The sequence below is a fragment of the Rhinolophus sinicus genome, linkage group LG04 (genome assembly GCF_036562045.2).
Source record: "Rhinolophus sinicus isolate RSC01 linkage group LG04, ASM3656204v1, whole genome shotgun sequence".
In the NCBI taxonomy this organism is placed as follows: Eukaryota; Metazoa; Chordata; class Mammalia; order Chiroptera; family Rhinolophidae; genus Rhinolophus; species Rhinolophus sinicus.
In genome coordinates, this window is record NC_133754.1 from 60,177,615 (window position 1) to 60,197,458 (window position 19,844).

The window sequence follows — 19,844 nt, forward strand, 5'->3', positions numbered from 1 at the left end:
TTATTTTTAAAAACTTTAGTCTGTGTCCATCAATAAACGAATGGATAAAGAAGATGTGATACACACACACACACACACACACACACACACTCACACACTCACACACAATGGAATATTACTCAGCCATAAAAGAGAATGAAATCTTACCATGTGCAACAATATGTATGGACCTAGAGGATATTACGCTAAGTAAAATAAGTCAGACAGAAAGACAAACACTGCATGATCTCACTTATATGTGGACTCTAAAGGACAAAATAAATGAACAAACAAAACAGAAACAGACTCATAGATACAGAGAATAAACTGATGGTTGTCAGATGGGAGGGGGGTGAGAATAGGTGGAAAAGGTGAGAGGGATTAAGTACAAACTGCCAGTTATAAAAATAGTCAAGGAGACGTAAAATACAGCATACGAAATATAGTCAATAATACTGTAATAACTATGTATGATGCAAGGTGGGTACTAGACTTGGGGTGATCACTTCGTAAGGTATATTAATGTCTAATCACTATGTTGTACACCTGAAACTAATATAATATTGTATGTCAACTATAATTGAAAATAAGAAAAACTAAAAATAAAGAAAATGCTCAAAACAATTATGCTTCATTTTATACAATAAAAATAGCTTTCTGTATTAAGCCAAATAAATAACCAAAAAAAAAAAAAAAAGAAAAGAAAACCTTTAGTCAGAGCCATAAAGAAATATATTCCCTTACTCGAAGTAGCTGAGTGATGCTAGGAGGCTCTTCCTCTTCATCCTTTATGGTTTCTTTCTCTATATCCTTGTTGGAAACCCCACATTTCAGAGGCTCTTTGTGGTCATCATCCATTCGATAAAAGATGTGCTCAAAATGAGAGCTGTTTTGCAGGGGTTCGATCCCATAACTCACATTCTCTATATGCAGCAATCCTCTAAGTGTTGCATTACACATACACAATTTTTAAGAATGAAGAAAAATACACAGGAAAAGGAATCAGAAAACCTAAATTCAAGTCCTAGTCCTTAACATGTGTAAGAAAGAGTAACATAGTATAAAGAAAAATATAAGACTTTAGAGTCAGGCAGACCTCAACTTAAAGTTCAAGACAGCTACTTACTACCATCAGGCCCGAAAGTTACTTAACCTCTCTGAGTGATTACTATAATGAAAGGCAATACAGAATAGTGGCTACAAGTCTACAAGCAAGAGAACCAGAATTGATTCCCAGATGTTTCCTACTAGCTGTGGGACTCTAAGAAAGTTATTCAACCTCTGCTATACTTGACATTCTGCACAGGGTTGTTCTGAAAACTAAATTATTTAATGAGTGCAAAATACTTAGAATATTGCCTGTTACACAGTAACTATTCTATAATTGTTATTACTTATATGGGGTAATCATAGGCATCTTATATAGATGGTTTGAGAAATAAAAGTAATGTATATTACTTCAATCACGTAATCAATCAGCCAGCACAGTGTCATCCTGCCAGATCCTTAATAAATGTAATTTTAGTATTATTATCATTTCACTAGATATGATACTTCTCTGAACTTCAGTTTGCACACCTAAATATGCAAATAAGGAGCCCTTTTCACAGTCATTAGCAGACTTAACCAAAAGAATATTGGTGAAAATTTTATAAACATAAAGTGAAGTGCTACAGAAATTTAAAATATGTTTTATTTTAAATAGCAAAAATTATTTAGCACTCTCAAAAAATAAAATTTTCTCTTTAGATATTAAAATTCATCAACTGTAATGGTTTCCTAAATAAATATGCCAAAAATGATATCTGAAACATAGCTCTAAAGACCTTCAGCAACATCAAAGTAAAATCTAACTTTTTTAATTCACTCAAATGACTTGATGTGGAAACAGAGAGAGGGAAAGGAGTAAGAAATAGAGGGAAAAAAGAATTGATAAATAAAATTCCTTACCTGAGTCCAAAACAGTCACTAAGAGCAATGGCTGAATTATAAACTCCCTCCACATAGCCCCGATAATGACAATGATCCTAAATGATAAAAACTGTCTTTACTTCAAATACTGTTATATTGTTGAAAATCATCACAGAAATTACAGAGCTAACAAAATTATTTAAGGTCAGTAAACTAGAAATTTTATTTATGTTATTGGCTCTCATAGTATCACATTCTTTAGGCTGTTTCAGACTGTCTACCACGTACGCAAATGTTGAGGTGGAATTCTAAAGAATGCTAAGTACAAACAGCTCTACCCCAATAACCTTTAACCCTTGAAACAGAACAAGACAGCATTACATCATGCTTTACATTTTAACATTTTAAATCATAGTCAATCCAAGAAGTAATAGCAGCCAATTAACATCTAATACAGAAGAGGACCTTGTAATAGGCTAATGATGTCAAGAGAAAAAAGATTTAGTATGTAGAAAAAAAAAAAAAAAAAAATGTGAGTTTGATTATTTTCTTTTCTTCCTAACGATATATTGACTATATTTTCTTTATTTTAGTTACACATTTAGCCATCTTTAAAAACTAAAGAGCCTTTATCCTTAATTTTGAGCAAGGAATTGACCAGTAGAAATGCAAGCATAGTATCACTTACTAATATCAGATTTTTCAGTACACAATAAGATTTTCTCATCTTTAAAAGAATTACAAAGCACTAAAAAAACAAACAAAATAAGCCAAGGGTGTGTGGGGAAGAGGAACTAGCCCTACCAGACATTAAGATATACTACAAGGCTTTAATAATTAAAGCAGTATTGTACTGGTGGTGCATTAATTGAGAGACCAACCAATGGAACAGCATATAAAGTCTCAAAATAAACCAAAGTATAATAAACATGGAACTTTATATAATGAAAGTGGCACCTCAAATGACTGTGGCAAAGACGTACTTTTAATAAATGGTGCTCAGTCCACTGGTTAAACATTTGGAAAAGGATAAAATTAGATCCATACCTTACACCATACATAAGAATAAACTCCAAATGGATCAAGAATCTAAACATAAAAAATAAAACCATACAAGAACTAAAAGAAAACATGGATGAATTCCTCTTTAATCTGGGTGTAGAGAAAGACTTTCTAACTATCCATCAAAAGCAATAAAAGACTGATATTTTTTGCTATATAAAAAAAACTTTTTAAACTTCTACATGGAAACATCAAAAAGCAAGGTCAAAAGATAACTCACAGACTAGGAGAAAATATATCATAGATAAAGGGTTAATATCCTTAACTATAAAGAACTCCTAAAAATTGAAGGGGAAAGCTTAAAAACCCAATAAAAAACTAGGGAAAAGACATATAAAGACAATTTTCAAAGGAGGATATAAAAATGCCCTTACATAGAGAAAAGATTTTCAATCTCACTCATGATAAAGTAAGAACTCATGAGTCTGTACTAATGCAAACAAATAAGGGGTAAACTCTTCCTTACAGTAGAAAGCACTGATGAATCTAGAAGCACTGATGAAATTAGGAAACCACCATTTTAACAACCATCATGATAATTGATTAAGGCAAATCCTAAATACTAAAACTAATGGGTAAAAATTTGAGAAGTAACAGGATTTCTGTATGGTCTGAAAGTATATAACCGTAATATTAATTAAAAAGGCAAAAACAGTAACTTTACAGAGGAGAAACCTGGCAGAGAACGCCTTAACCAAACGATCAATGTTAACACTATCAGTAATAGGGCTAATGTAAGCATAGATACACTGAGAACCACTCAGTATCACTTCGGTGGTATTTCTGCCAAAAGTACATAACCTGAATCTGATCATGAGTAAACATCCAAAAAACTCAAATTGCAGGACATTCTACAGGGGAAAAAAAAAAATTGGTCTATACTTCTCAAAAATGCCTATGTTGTGAAATACAAGGAAAGACAAGGATTTTCAGATTAAAAGATACTAAAGAGACATGACTACTAAATGCAAATATGAACTTGGATTTTCTTTTGCTATTATATAGATACTGACATGAATAAGACTGACTCCATCTCTGTGCCCCTGATTTCTTGTTCGAATTTTTCATGCTGTCAACTCTGACTAACCTTACTACCGTGTTTCCCCAAAAATAAGACCTAGCCGGACCAAAAGGTGCTCTAATGCACCTTTTGGAGCAAAAACTAATATAAGACCCAATCTTATTTTAATATAATAAAGACCGGGTCTTACATAACATAAAACCAGGTAAAATATTATAATATAATATAATATAATATAATATAATATAATATAATATAATATAATATAATACTGGGTATAATATAATATAATACCGGGTCTTATATTAATTTTTGTTCCAAAAGACTCATTAGAACTAATGGTCCAGCTAGGTCCTATTTTCGGGGAAACACAGTAGTTTCAGCCAGCATAACAAAGCCTTATAGTTAATGATTATCTGTGTTCTTTATAACTTACATAATATAGCCATAGAGATTCTTGGCAGTAATGGCCAGAAAGGCATGGGAACCAAAATAAATATCAAACTAGGTGCTGGCATTGTAAGCAATCATCATCCATCCTAAGACCACCAGGAGGTATGGTTCTTGGCACATACTGTATTCTTTGTCCCTTTGTCTTGTCAATTAGTACTTTATATTATAAAATATTTACTGTAACAAGTGTCTGGTAGGGGAGATCAGCTGAGCAGACTGTGGGGTCGCCTTCTGCTCCCATCCTACCCCTGTAGTAACTTATCCTAAAATAAACTAGTATATTCTATGGAGTTGTCTGCCTCATTTTTTAGTCTCAAGATACCTTCTTGTTTCAGTGGCCACTATACCTTCATTCCACAGTCAGACAACTATAAAGGACATCATTGGGATAATAGACCCTCCAAAAAAAAAAATCAATAAGGTCTGTTAATTAGATAATAGTACTGCTTCAATGTTGAGTTCCTAATTTTGAGAATTGTACTATGGTTACCAAAAAAAAAATTCCTTGTTTTTAGGACACTTACACTGAAATATTTAAAGGTAAAGGGACACCATGTCTGCAACATACTCTTAAAAAGGTTCAGAAATAAATAGAGAAGAATAAAACAAATATAGTAAAATGTTAACATTTCAAGAATCTAGGTGAAGGTATGCATGAATGTTTTATAAAACTCATACAACTTTTCCTGTAAGTCTAAAATTGTGAAAATATTTTAACAATTATACACTAAACAATACAAGCTGAATTTCAACATTTTACCACTTGTTCCTGTGTGGGACAATTCACAACCATTAATGTTTTCCTTTCTAGTGCTTTGTAGTTAAAGTGTAGCTTTGATATTGCCTTCTTCTCACTAGAGGAAAAAAATACCTTCTACTATTATAGACAAGGTTAACACTTATGAGACAGTAATACAGTAACTAATACACTCAAAAATTAAATATTTTTAGTTTCAACTATAATAGAAGCTCTCTTATTTGACATGACCGAAATCTAGGACTTGGTCACTTAATCTACTAACTTGATGGGTTTTTTTAAATAACTTGCTCTTATTAAATCTTTGCAAAGCATTCCATTTAGTTTTTTTTAAAAACAAGTCATATTTTATAAGTTTATAAAACATCTAATTAAATTGCATGATGACAGTAAAGGTATAAAAGGCATAAACAATTTAGGAAACACACAAACTAAGCAAAAAAACTCAACTAGTGGGAGCAGAAATACACTGAACTATTATTAGAGAACAGCCTACTAGCCACACGAATCCAGTGATCCTTGGGCAGTCAATACATTTTTCAAAGATAACATAGAGCATCAGTTAGTTGGGGGAACTAGTTAAAAGACTTTTCTAATGCATTTGCAAGGTACCCCAAAGCTCTAAGACATAGTAATTTGGAGTTCTATTTCACACAGTAATTCATATAAAGTAGTTATTAAAACTTTGTTTCTTTGTGAAAAAATGGCCTTGTGGAAGACACTGATTATGAAAGCCAGGTAACAGCTTTACAAATTACCTTAACCTTTAAAAACAGAATCATAAGAGAAAGCATTTAAATTTTCAGTGCAACTTAATTGCATTTTAAAGACAAAAGTACGTCATCATGATATCTGACAATCTAGCTATATGCCAAAGTTTTAATTGGTATCTGAAATCTATAGTCACACTGTCATCTATCTGAACAATATTCAATAACCAAGAAATAGTTAAGACTCCATCTGCCTTAGTTTTTATTTTTCAGACACCAAGGAAAGCACAATTCCATAATAACACTTCAAGATAACAGTTACACAAATTTGTATATAACTGAAATCTATTTCTAGCAGTTTTAAGCATATATACTTTCAATAATAACAAGTAATAATATTTATTTAGTAGTTAAAAGTTGTCAGACTGTTCTAAGTATCTTACAAGTATTAACTCAGTTAAGCCTCCTACTAACTCCGTGAAGTTGTAATTATTATTCCCATTTTAAGGTGAGGAAACTAAGGCACAAACAGGTTAAAGTAATTTAACCAGCAAATAAATGATAGAGCCAATATTTGAGTCCAGTGTATGTCTCCAGAACCCATGCCAAGAAACCTCTACAAGAAAAAAAAAGATCATTGCTTTGTCAAGTGGCATAAATTATGTGATCTTTGGCCTCGTTACATAGTAATCTTTGGATGGATGATTGGATGGATGAATACTAGATGGATGGATGGGTTATTTGTGATCTGGTTTATACTATCATGTAAATTTAAGCTCCTCCATTTGCTATTAAACAATGGACAAACAGAACACTAAGATAAAGGAATCAGAAAAGGACAGAGCTAAGTCAGCATTACCTTAATTTTTTAATTGCTAATTAATTAAAATAATTTAATTAAAATATTAATTATTCTAAAATAAAGGCTTTGCCTTCTATATTTAAAGAGTGCTGCAAAAGTGCACAACTTACATAAACAATTCAACCCAGCAAAACATTACAAAGCTCAGGGGGAAAATAATACATGTTAATGGGAACAAAGACTTCTCATGAAAACTATTATGAAAGAAAAAAGTATATACTACCTAACTGCCAAGAAGTATTGTAAAAGACTGTTCCTGAATAAAACTAGAAACTTTTGTGTTCTAATTAAATAATACATAAAGCCATATTTGACATCTGCCAATTTTTTCGAATTCCTGGCCAGTTCTACCCTCAGGAATATTCTGTTCTCTGGTACAAAGAGGACCACACTTTTTTATAAAAGAATTGTTTTCAGTGAAAAATTACAACACATAACAGCAAGCCACTGTTTGTTCTTTACTAAGTACTAATGGCAAATCAAACGGCTTAATAAGTAAGTAAGATGTGCTTTTGGAGATAGTTAACTTTCAGCAAAAAAAAGTCAAAAAAATTTTATTTTCAAAATACAGCAAACTTTCCACCTTCATAATCAGTAAAGATTATCATTAAACAGAAAATTATTTTCCCGGTCTTTAAAAAAACACTTGACTGAAGAGCTAGCTCTAAGATACAGTTTAATCTATATAAATGCACCCACCACCCCCAGGACAACTCCATATATTATAATGTCAAAGGTGACCCTTGGGGTTGTGCAATGTAGCAGTCCTGAGTACCTGAACAGAACGCATTTTAACATTATAATTGTTTTAAATTCTGCTATAGAATCCAAAGGAGAATATATTACCTGTATATCAGGATGGTCAGAGATCAGAGCCCCTTCCTTGTTGTAGGTATAAACTACAAAATCTTTGGGCAAAAGGTCTCTGGAAGAGGAATAAAACACAACTCATAAGGCATTATTCCTAGAAGAGATGAGCAGGAATAAAAACTTCCACCTGATATATTATGTAAACAAGGAGCAACCATAAAACTAACAGCTCATAAATGTTAAGCAGCACATTTGTTCTAATGGTCACAAAATGCTGGCAAAAAAGTAAACACAAGTAATGACCTTAAATTTTTCTGATACATCTCACAGGAGAAGTATAAAATAGGTTATATAATACATTAGATTTTTAGAAGAAAAATAAGTGCTTTTATTCTTTTCTAAAAGTCCTATGTAAACAAGAAGCATTCATTGCCTTAACTTGCTAAGTACCAAGGCAAATTCCATGTCAGTTGTTGGAAGAAACAAGTATTGCTGATTCCTGACGCTTCCTTGCATGTCACAGGAGCTCAGTTGTGTAAACCATATGTGTAAAGATAGGGATGGTTATCTTTGCTAAAGAAAAGACCTCCAGTGACACTTGTTAAGGATGGTAAGACAGACTTTATGCAGGACCGCCGTGGTAAGTCATGGGGACGACTGCAATGGCACTTCACAGTGTGGGAGAGAGATCAGGCTCAACTCCAAACACAGCATGGGCAAGTGGAAATTTATAACCAAGGAGCAGTGTGAGGTTCAGTGGATGGAAAATTACTATGAGGAAACATCAAGGGTAAGGGAGGCTCTGGCTAAACCAACATAACAGATTCTTACTAAAGAGAGGTCAGGGAGATCAGACGTCACCTGGGGATGGTGGAGGATGAGAAACCTGATCAGACATCCAGAGTGATCAGATATGGGGGGGAGGTGGGGCAGGGCTCTTGCGAAAGCTGGATTTCACAAGTAAGAGCACCAATGTGCTTAGGAAAAGGTTCAGAAGCCTGACTCAAGTTTGGTCAAGCAAAGACTGTCATTTGCAGCAGAACTGGAGCAGCTCTATGCTTATCACCAGGGCTAGGGCACAAGTCAGTGAAGCAGTGTGTTAGCTAGTGATTTATGATGTGTCATTTATGGTTCTAAACTCCCCTGGAGGCATCCAGGGTCAGCCTGTCTATACTGTTTAGAAACGGACAGATTGATGGTTTGCATGCAGTTTAATCAGTCACACAGCCTGACTTCAGCTAAACGAGCAGTGTTGTATAGAAGACCCACTCTGTAAACTTGTGCCTCAGCTCCCCTAAAAATATGATGCTTCACACATATCTCAGTTGTTTGTAATCTGAAAACAAGCCACATCTGTGCAACTGAGAAAGGGCCCTGAGGGGCTCTGCCTGGAAGTTTCTGGACCCCTTGGTGATTACTTGCACTTTCTCTTTCCCAATGTACTTATCCTTTTCCTTTATTAAAGTCTACTTAAGTGAGCTTGGGAGAGTGGGGAGTCTTAAGTCCTTTCAATTATCCAACCCTGTTCAGTCATTGCATGGTCTCCCCTGCTCTTACTCTCCCCTACCAAACACACTCTTTGATCCCTCTTGTGGTGAATTTGAAAAGAATAAACTGGAGATACTTGGATTTGCTCTGCCCTTCTTCCTCTTTGGAAGCTACTGCCTGCCCAGTGAGAGCACAAATTCCATGATGCTTCTCCAGCAGCAGGCCTGCCAACATGCAGCATTGACCATGAACAACTAAATCTGCCTAATACTGGATTCAGGATTATAGGTCCATCAGGTTCTCATTCTAAGCTAAATCCTCCAACCTAGAACTTTTTTATTTTTAAATTTGTTCAGCACAGGCAGAGAAAAGATGTACTGTCTTCTTTCCCCCAACCCCAGTCCCTGCCAAATACCCTAATGTTAGTGATTACCATGTTTTCTCGAAAATAAGACCTAGCCAAACCATCAGCTCTTATGTGTCATTTGGAGCAAAAATTAATACTTTTATTTTACTATAAGACCGGGTATAATATAATAAAATATAATATAGTACAATACCAGGTATAATATAATACAACATAACATAATACCGGGTCTTATATTAATGTTTGCTCCAAAAGATGCATTAGAGCTGATAGTCCGACTAGGTCTTATTTCGGAGAAACACAGTATGTACACCCCTCTGCAAGAAAGGTTCACAGCTTTAACCAGATTCCAAGGGATTCATGACTTCAAAACAGTTAAGATCACTATTCTAGAGGTAATGGGAAGAAAACAGAAGCATTTACTTGAATATAGTCACTCCTTTATTGAACTTCGTAATTTCCCCATTACTAAAGAGAATGTATCTGGGTCTTTTTATTGTAGCTATTTACCCTTTTTTTCATTAGTGATCACTAGCTTTGGTGACCACCTATCAATGACATTCAAAAGCCTAACAACTCTTACAAATGCCCAGAAGCATAACATTTGCCCACCAATTCAAAAAGCACAGCAATGTAGACAATACATAGCACATATATATATAGATCACTAGACTTCAGGTCAAATGACTTGGATTAGAGTCTCAGCTTGAACACTTAACAAACTACATGATAGTGAGCAAGTCAACTAACCTTCCCGAACTGCATTATTCTCATGCACAAAATGAGAACAATAAACACTGCTCTTCAATGAAGTTATGACAATATGATACATGAGACAAAGGTTATGAACATGCTTTATAAGCTAAAAAACTATGCAAACATAAGGAACTATTATTTTTTGAAATAATTTTAATTAGTTTACATCTCCTTGTAGAAAGAAGAATAGGAGAAAATATTTAGACCTATTAGAATAGGAGTGGCTGGTTAGCTCAGTTGGTTAGAGCACAAGCTCTTAACAACAAGGTTGCTGTTCAATCCCCACATGGGCCACTGTGAGCTGCGCCTTCCACAACTAGTTTGAAAAAACAACTACTTGACTTAGAGCTGATGGGTCCTGGAAAAACACATTTAAAATAAATGGAAATTTTCAAAAAAATTAGAATTTTGTACATACTGACATCATTACACAGGAGTCAAGCATGGTCTCTCAGGAGTTTTGTGAGAATTAAATAAATAATACACTTAAAAGTACCTGGTACAGAGCCTGATAGAGAAAATACTCAATAAATGTTAACTTTCGTCAACTACAGTAGAAGGCTTCAGAAAGCATCTCCAAAAATATCTGTCACACTGCCTGAAATTCTGCCAAGGAGACTCAGACCCTTTGGCTCAGCATCCTCTTCTAAGATGACAAGTAATATTCAAACTTGAGGATGTATATAAATCACCTGGAAAGCTCGTTAAAACACAGATGGCTGTGACACGTCCCAAAATTCTGATTCATTCTAGGGTTGGACCTGAGAATGTGCATTTATGACAAATTCACAGAGGCTGCTGCTGGTTCAAGGACAACAATTTGAGCAGCACTTCTTTAGACAGCAACACTGTACATCCCATCATTCACACCTTACTATCAGTGAGTTTACTAGCTGGCATTTTTTTTCTGAAATTTCTCACTAACGACATTGAAAGTTTTCCTACATAAGAACAGAGGGGAAAAGACAAGCCACAGGGAAGTGGATGGCTCAGCACAGTGAGAAGCTGGGCATTTAAAAAACGCAGCCAACAGACATCACAGCTGATCTGAGTTGGGGCACATGGGACACCTCAGGCAATGCAACACTGTGTCTGAGAGTAAAAAGAAATGAAAAAACTCTGTAAGAACTATCTGACTCCATCAGAAAGAGTAATATAAGAATAATGGGTATACCAAAATGTGAAGAGAGGGAGAAAAGAACAGAGAACCTATTCAAACAAACAGTCAATGGGAACTTCCCAAACCTATGGAAAAAACTGGATCCTCGAATTCAAGAAGTAAACCGAACACCTAATTATCTCAGTCCAAAAAGGTCTTCTCCAAGGCACATTACATTAAAACTGTCAAAAATTAATGACAAAGAAAGAATTCTCAAGGTAGCCAGAGAAAGGAAGACAGTGACCCATAAAAGGAAACCCAATTAGTTATTATTAGATTGTTCAGCAGATATTCTAAAAGCAAGAGCGGAGTTGACTCAAATATTCAAACTAGTGAAAGAGAGAAATTACCAACCAAAAATAATATATCCAGCAAAGTTATACTTTCGATATGAAGGAGTAATAAAGACCTTTCCAGACATACAAGCTGAGGGAATTTTGAACCACAAGACATGCAATACAGGCTACTGAAAGCGGTTACTTACGCTGAAACAAAAAAAAATACAAAACTATGAGTAAGATCACTAACAGGCAGACAGAAGCAGGAAATTGAACCTCTTATTCAGAATAGGGCATTATACACTTAAATATAACATAAAAGTTAAAGGTAAAAAACAACAGACAATAGCTACTGCAACCCGAAAATGAACTCACAGCATAAATAGGGATAATTTCTGACACCAAAAAAGTAAAAGGGGTGGGGATAAAGGTCTGAATTTGCAAAGGAGAGTGGAAATAAAATGCATGCAGAAAGAAAAGGACTACTGTATACATGAAACTTTCTTTTACATAAACTTAATGGTAAACACACACACACACACACACAGACACACAAATCCAGAACTGAGACACATAAGAGGAAACAGGAAAAAAAAATCACAGAATACCACCAAACTAAAATAATAGATAGAAACATAAGGGCAAAGAAAAGCTAGCAGAAAACAAAAGACAAAATGGCTATAGGAAATCTTCATATATCAATAATCACTTTAAATGTAAAAGAAATGAACTCACCAATAAAAAGGCACAGAGTAGAAGACTGCATCAAAAAATAAAACTCAACCACATGCTGCCTTCAAGAGACCCATCTCAACTGCAAGGACAAATATAGACTCAAAGTGAAAGGGCAAAAAAACCATACTCCAAGCAAATGGCATCCAGATAAAAGTGGGTATAGCCATATTAATACCTGAAGAAACTGACTTCAAAATAAAAAAAGTAACAAGAGACAAAGATGAATATTTCATAATGACAAAGGGGACAATACATCAAGAAGTCATAACACTTATCAACATATATATTCCCAATCAGAGAGCACTAAAATATATAAAGCAACTACTAACAGAACTAAAGGGAGAAACTGACAAAAACACAATTATAGTAGGGAACCTAAATACGCCATTTATAGCTATGGATAGATCATGCAAAAAGAAAATCAATAAGGAAATAATTGGCCTTAAATGACACACTAGACCCAAATAGACGGAATCAATATTTACAGAGCCTTTCATCCCAGAACACCAGAATCTTCTCTACTGCACATGGAACATCCTCAACGATAGACCATATGTTGGGATACAAAACTAGCCTCAACAAGCGAAGACTGAAATCATACCCAGCTATTGTCTGATCACAATGCTTTCAAATTAGAGTTCTATTGCCAAAAGAAAGCAGAAAACACCACAAATATGTGGAGAATAAACAACATGCTGCTAAAGAATGACTGGGTGAAAGAAGAAACAAAAGGAGAGATCAAAAGATATATAGCAACAAATAAGAATGAAAATACAACATATCAAAACTTTTTGGATACAGCAAAAGTGGTAATAACAGAGTGTATATCATTACAAGCCTATCTCAAGAAACAAGAAAAATCCCAAAGAAACAACTGAACATTACCTCTTAAATAAGAATAAAAACAAGGACAAATGAAGCCCAAAGGCAGCAGAAGGAAGGAAATAATAAAAAAATTTAGAACAGAATTAAGTGAAATAGAGTAAAAATTAATGCAACAAAGAGCTAACACTTTGAAAAGATTAATAAAATTGGCAAACCCATAGCTAGATTCACTAAGGAAAGTGAGAAAAGATATAAATAAACAAAATCAGAAATGAAAGAGGAGAAATTACAAGAGATACCACAGAAATATAAGGTATCATACAAGAATATTATGAAGGACTATATGCCACCAAATTCAATAACCTAGAAGAAATGGACAAGTTCTTAAAAATACATAACTTTTCCCAGACTGAATAATGAATAACTGGAAAATCTAAATAGACCAATCAACAGCAAGAATATTGAAACATTCATCTAAAACCTCCCAAAAAGCAAAAGTACAGGACCAAATAGATGACTTCACTAGTGAATTCTACCAAACACTCAAAGACGATTTAGTATCTGTCCTTCTCAAACTCTTCCAAAAAACTGAAGAAGAAACAATACTTCCTAACTCATTTTATGAAGCCAACATTATCTTGATAGCAAAACCCGGTAAGGATAACACAAGAAAATTACAGACCAATATCTCTGATAACACAGATGCAAAAATCCTAAACAAAATACTCACGAATCTAATACATTTAAAAGACTACACATCACAACCAACTGGGGGTTCATTCCAGGGGTACAAAGATGGTTAAAATAAGCAAATTGACCAATATGATATACCACATAAAACAAAATAAAGGATAAAAATCATATGATCATATCAATAGATGCAGAAAAAGCATTTGACAAGATACAGCATCCATGTTTGATTAAAACCCTAAAGACTCCACCAAAAAAACTTAGAAACAATAAAACAAATACAGTGAAGTTGCAGGATACAAAATCAACATACAAAAATCCATTGCAGTCCTATATACTAATAGTGAAATTTCTGAAAAAGAAATGAAAAAACAAAAACAATGCCTTTTGCAATTGCAACAAAAAGAATAAAATATCTAAGAATAAACTTAACAAAGGATGTTAAGGATATACTATATATACTAAAAGACATTATTAAAAGAAGGTGAAGAAGACACAAAGATGGAGCAGAAAAAGCAGCAGACCTTCCGCAAGTTCATCACCTACCGAGGCATGAACCTTGACCAGCTGCTGAACATGTCCTATGGGCAGCTGATGCAGCTGTACAGGGCCCGGCAGCGGCAGTGTTTAAACCAGAACTTGCAGAGGAAGCAGCCGTCACTGCTGAAGCACCTGCTCAAGGCCAAGGAGGCGCTGCCCATGGAGAAGCACGAGGAGGTGAAGATGCACCTATGGGACACGATCATCCTGCCCAAGATGTTGGGAGTATGGTGGGTGTCAACAATGACAAGACCTTCAACAAGGTGGAAATTAAGCCTGAGATGATCGGCCACTACCTGGGCAAGTTCTCCATCACCCACAAGCTGGGGAAGCACAGCCAGCCTGGCACTGGGGGCCACCCACTCCTCCTGCTTCATCCCCCTCAAGTAGCCTGCTTGGCAATAAAGGCACAGATTTCTTTGAAAAAAAGAAGAAAACTCAAAGAAATGGGAAGATTTTCCATGCTCATGGATTGGAAGAATCAATATAGTTAAAATGGCCATATTACCCAAAGCAACAAACAGATTTAATGCAATCCCCATCAAAACCCAATGGCATTTTTTAAAGAACAGAACAAAAAATCATCAGATTTGTATCTAAACAAAAGACCCCAAATAGGCAAAGCAATCCTGAGAAAAAAAGAACAATGCTGGAGGTTATCACACTCCCTGACTTCAAATTATACTACAAAGTGACAATAATCAAAACAGCATGAAATTGCCAGAAAAGGACACACAGACCAATGGAACAGGACTGAGAATCCAGAAATAAATCCACATATACATGGGTAAGTAATTTTCGAGAAATGAGCCTAAAACATACAATGAAGAAAAGCAAACCTCTTCAATAAGTAGTGCTGTGAAAACTGGAAAGCCACATGCAAAAGAATGAAACTAGACTGTCACCACACACCAAAACTAACTCAAAATGGGTCAAAGACATAAATATAACACCTGAAACAATAAACTGCATAGAAGAAAATATAGGTATTAAAACTTCTAGAGAATTTTATGAATTTGACCTCAAAGACAAGGGAAGTAAAAGCAAAAATAAATAAATGGGACTATGTCAAACGAAAAGCTTTGGCACAGCAAAAGAAACCATCAACAAGCCAAAGAGGCCACCAACCGAATGAGAGAAGATATTTGCAGACACCTCTGACAAGGGGCTAATATCCAAAGTATATAAAGAACTCATACAACTCAACAGCAAAAAAACAAACAATCCAATTAAAAAATGGGCAGAAGACCTGAACAGACACTTCTCCCAAGAAGACATACAAATGGCCTACAGATACATGAAAAGATGCTCTAACTATTAGGGAAAAGCAAATCAAAACCACAATGAGATGCCACCTCACAACTGTTAGAATGGCTATTATCAACAGACAAATAGTAACAAGTTTTGGAGGGACTGTGAAGAAAAAGGAACGCTCATACACTGCTAGTGAGAATGTAAATTGGTACAGCCACTATAGAAAACAGTACGGAGGTTTTTCACAAAATTAAGAATAGAGTTAACATATGATCCAGCAATTCCTCTTCAGGGTATCAACCCAAAAAATTTGAAAACATTTATCCATAAAGATGTATGTTCCCCTATGTTCAATGCAGCATTATTCATGGTGGAAAAGACATGGAAATAACCAAAGCATCCTTCGATAGATGAGTGGATAAAGAAGACGTTACACACACACACACACACACACACACACACACACACACGGAATATTACACAGCAATAAGATGAAATACTGCCATTTTCGACAACATGGATAGATCTTGAGATTATCATGGTAAACTAAATAAATCGCACAGAAAAAGTCAAGAACCATATGATTTCACTCATAGGTGAGATATAAAACTGAAAGCAACAAACAAGACAAACAAACAAATGCTCGTAGATACAGACAGCAGTTTAGTGGTTAGCAGAGGGTAAGGGTAAAGGGGAGTTGGGTAGAAGAGGGCAAAAGGGGTCAAATATATGGTGATGGAAGGCAATCTGACTTTGGGTGGTGAACACAGAACATAATACACAGGTGATGTAATACAGAATTGCACACTTGAAACCTATATAACTTTAACAACCAATGTCACCCCCAATAAATTTAATTTTTAAACATGGAAAAAGAAAGGCAATCCAAGAAGACAGATTACCAAAGTGGGATCAGGTGGAAACATGCCAAAATGAGGAGAAAAGATTAAAAGGAGGAGGTGAGAGACTACTGTTATGGACTGACTGTGTGTCCCACCCCCAACGCTCTGCAAAAAAATTCGTATGTTGAAGCCCTAACTCCCAGTGTGGCTAGATTTGGAGGTAGGGCCACTAAGGAGGCAATTATGGTTAAATGACGTCATTAGGGTGAGGTCTTGAGCCTCCAGAATTAGTGTCCTTATAAGAAAAGACACCAGAGAGCTTCGTTTTCCCACTTCCCCCACCCCATGCACACACACCAAGGAGAGGCCGTGCGAGCACCGGAGAGAACATGGATGGCCATCTGCAAACCAAGTGGACAGCTCTCACCAGACACCAACCCTGCTGGTACCTTGAGCTTGGACTTCCAGTCTCCTGAACTGTGAGAAATAAATTTCTGTTGTTTAAGTCTGTGGTATTTTGTTGTGGCAGCTCTAACAGACTGATACAATTACTCAAGATTTCTTTATCCCTGCTAAGTTGTTCCTTGGGCTGTCACAATTAAAAAGTTTTCTTCTTAAACACAACTTTCTCTTACTTTATTTTCCTTTACGCTAATATCAAAGGAAATACAAAACAGTATGCCTTTTTCCACACTTCTACTCTCATTATTCTCCGTTTTTATCAATCTATTAAACAATATCTAACTAGAAAAGAAACCAATATACTATTGGGAAAAAAATTACTGAAAATCCAAAGAAAATTAAATTTCTTACTTGTTCCTTTCCAAGTGAATAATATGCTCTTTTCCTTCAGTTTGAATGACATAAGATACCTAAATGCACAAAGAAAGAGAAAATAATAAAACACCATCTCATAAGTTACTTTTTAACAACAGATATTTATAGGGCACTGGAAATTCCATCCAAATTAAAATAATTTGGTAACTGAAATTGTTTTATGGAAGAAATTTATATCTGCTCTTAAATAATAAAAATATACTCTGACCATCCCTGCCTACCTTTAATAATCTATTGTGGAAAATCACTTACAAGGTTATCGAAACTCTTCTTAAATTCATTTACAATTGAGCCATAACTTGGGGAATTATTTTTACTAAGTTCATAATATATTACCAACAATATAAAGTAGTTCTTACTTTTCTTTAAATGAAATGGCCCTCTTAGTTTCAAGAGTTTATCCCTAGTTCTAGTTATCTGAGAGTTAAGAAGAAATTCATACATCCTTACAATTTTGTATCTTCACACAATTTACCATATTTCATTAATTCTAAAACATACTTTTATCCCCCCAGATGAACATCTCTAAAATCAGGACGCACTGTACAAAGGCACAGCAGTCTGAATGGTAGCACTATGTTTTTTTCTTAATTAGTGGTATATGAAATAATAGCAGGTCTTATAATGAATAGCATTTCAGTCAGTGAATTGAGATGAGGCAACCCCAAGGTCATGGGGTCCTCCTCTCTGAAACAACTTCCCCAGCAACTCACCAATTCATTAGCCAGAAGCATTTAATGTGATAACTGGAACCAAAAGATTCAACTTTGCCTTAACTCTTTAACAAAAGAGAAAGTTACGGAGGGACTTAACAAATAATATTATCAGAAGTGTCCTCTTATTTTCTCTACTGTGTCTGGACTAGAAATTAACATCTTGTCACGAAAAGAGTATGATCCCCTTTTCTAGGGCACATTAACATCTGACTTTTAGGCCTAGACCAAATTCCAGATCCTGGCATTCTACTTCCATGTCCTGAGTGAGAACCTGAGAATTCTTTGTGATCTACCTGTATCTCCAATGAAGCATCAAAAATACCAAGCTCCTTCCATTGCCATCATTTTGCCTTGTGCCTTCCTATCCTGTATGCTCTTGGCCATTCATCTGATATAAAAACATCATTGCTATCTCCTCTGAGAAGAATTCTGAGTCCAAAAATGGTTTCATGATACTATATTCTTTCCCCAAATATCTGCCTGCATTGCTCACTCCCCTCCTCCTGGTCTTTCACTCATGGGTCACCTTCTCAGTAAGACCTCCACAAGCTGTCCTATTAAAAAAATACAAACCCTCCTACCCTACCCCTGCTTCTGTACTCCCTATCCCTCTTGCTGCTTTTAATTTTCTGCAGAGCACTTATTACCATCTTATGCAATCTATATTATTGATCTATATTATTTATTTATTATCTCTTCCCCCCACCCCCGCACTAGAATGGAAGCTCCGTAAGGGAATGGATTTTTGTCTGTTTTGTTCCCTCCCATATCCCCAATGCCTAAACAATGCTTTTACTTCTCCAAACATTTATCAGGGTACATGAATGACATTTTTTATGATCACAAGTATTGATGTGTGCAGTACTGATGAAGATACGATTAGAAACACAATAAAGAAGAAAACATAGTTCCTGTGCTATTGAAGAAAAGAAACATAACTAAGCAAGCACAAGTTAATTCTATTCTAAGGCAAAATAACATCAAATGGTAGAACGCCCAATTCAAAACAAAAATAAGGAAAAATTATAAATTGTTCCACTGGAAAGAGATCTTAGAGTCATTTATTTCTTATTTATAGAGGAGTAAACGGAGTTGAATGATCGACCCAATTATTGGTAGTACCCAAAGAGAGGGCAGGAATTAAAAGTTCCTGATTCTAAACTCCAGTATTCTTTTTACTATGCCCAGTCCGTAAGCAATGTGTAAGCTGCATTATATGTATTAATATATCAGCAATTCAGAGGTAATAAACTCCACCCTTCATTATCTCTTAGTATAATTTTACAATAAAGTTAAATTAAAAGTCCATAAAGTTGAAGAGTTTGCAAAATCTGTTGAAATTCAAGTAGATTGTTTCTGAACTTTACATTGATAGTAAGAAAAAAATAGTATAAAAAATAATTTTTGTGCACTGGTTTGCGCCATTAACAGCAAAGTGTGCTTCTTCCAATATGGAGATAAAACTTACTTTTGAGTAAACATTCCCAGATAGACGCATGTAACACACTACTCTAGCATCTGTGAAGATACAGTATGCGTATTCTACCTATCCCAAACTAATAGAAAGGTTACGTATTATTATTATTATTATTATCATAACAACACCTCTGTAGCCATCACCAGTCAGTTAAGGATTACAAAGCTATGTAATCAGCATCCTACCCTTGTCCTAGAATTTTATTTAACTATTTGTTAACTTTCAAGTTGACCATTTTGTCTTAAAAAAGAAAGATATCAAGGATCAATATGTCACTTTGACACGAATAATGTCCAATAATCATCAGTGCCATCT

General features: G+C 35.0%; 1 protein-coding gene and 1 pseudogene across 1 annotated transcript in view; one reads left to right on the forward strand and one right to left on the reverse strand.

Annotated features, from left to right (window-relative positions):
• ADAM9 (ADAM metallopeptidase domain 9) overlaps positions 1 to 19,844 on the reverse strand; it is a 98,088-nt gene that overhangs the window by 68,189 nt on the left and 10,055 nt on the right. The window contains exons 3-6 of the mRNA XM_019748146.2: positions 17,313 to 17,371; positions 7,602 to 7,680; positions 1,930 to 2,006; positions 724 to 919 (exon numbers count right to left, since the gene is read on the reverse strand). Coding sequence (XP_019603705.2) covers positions 724 to 919; positions 1,930 to 2,006; positions 7,602 to 7,680; positions 17,313 to 17,371 — 411 coding nt within the window. The remainder of the gene's footprint in view (positions 1 to 723; positions 920 to 1,929; positions 2,007 to 7,601; positions 7,681 to 17,312; positions 17,372 to 19,844) is intronic.
• On the forward strand, positions 14,365 to 14,960 carry LOC109456106 (small ribosomal subunit protein uS19; annotated as a pseudogene).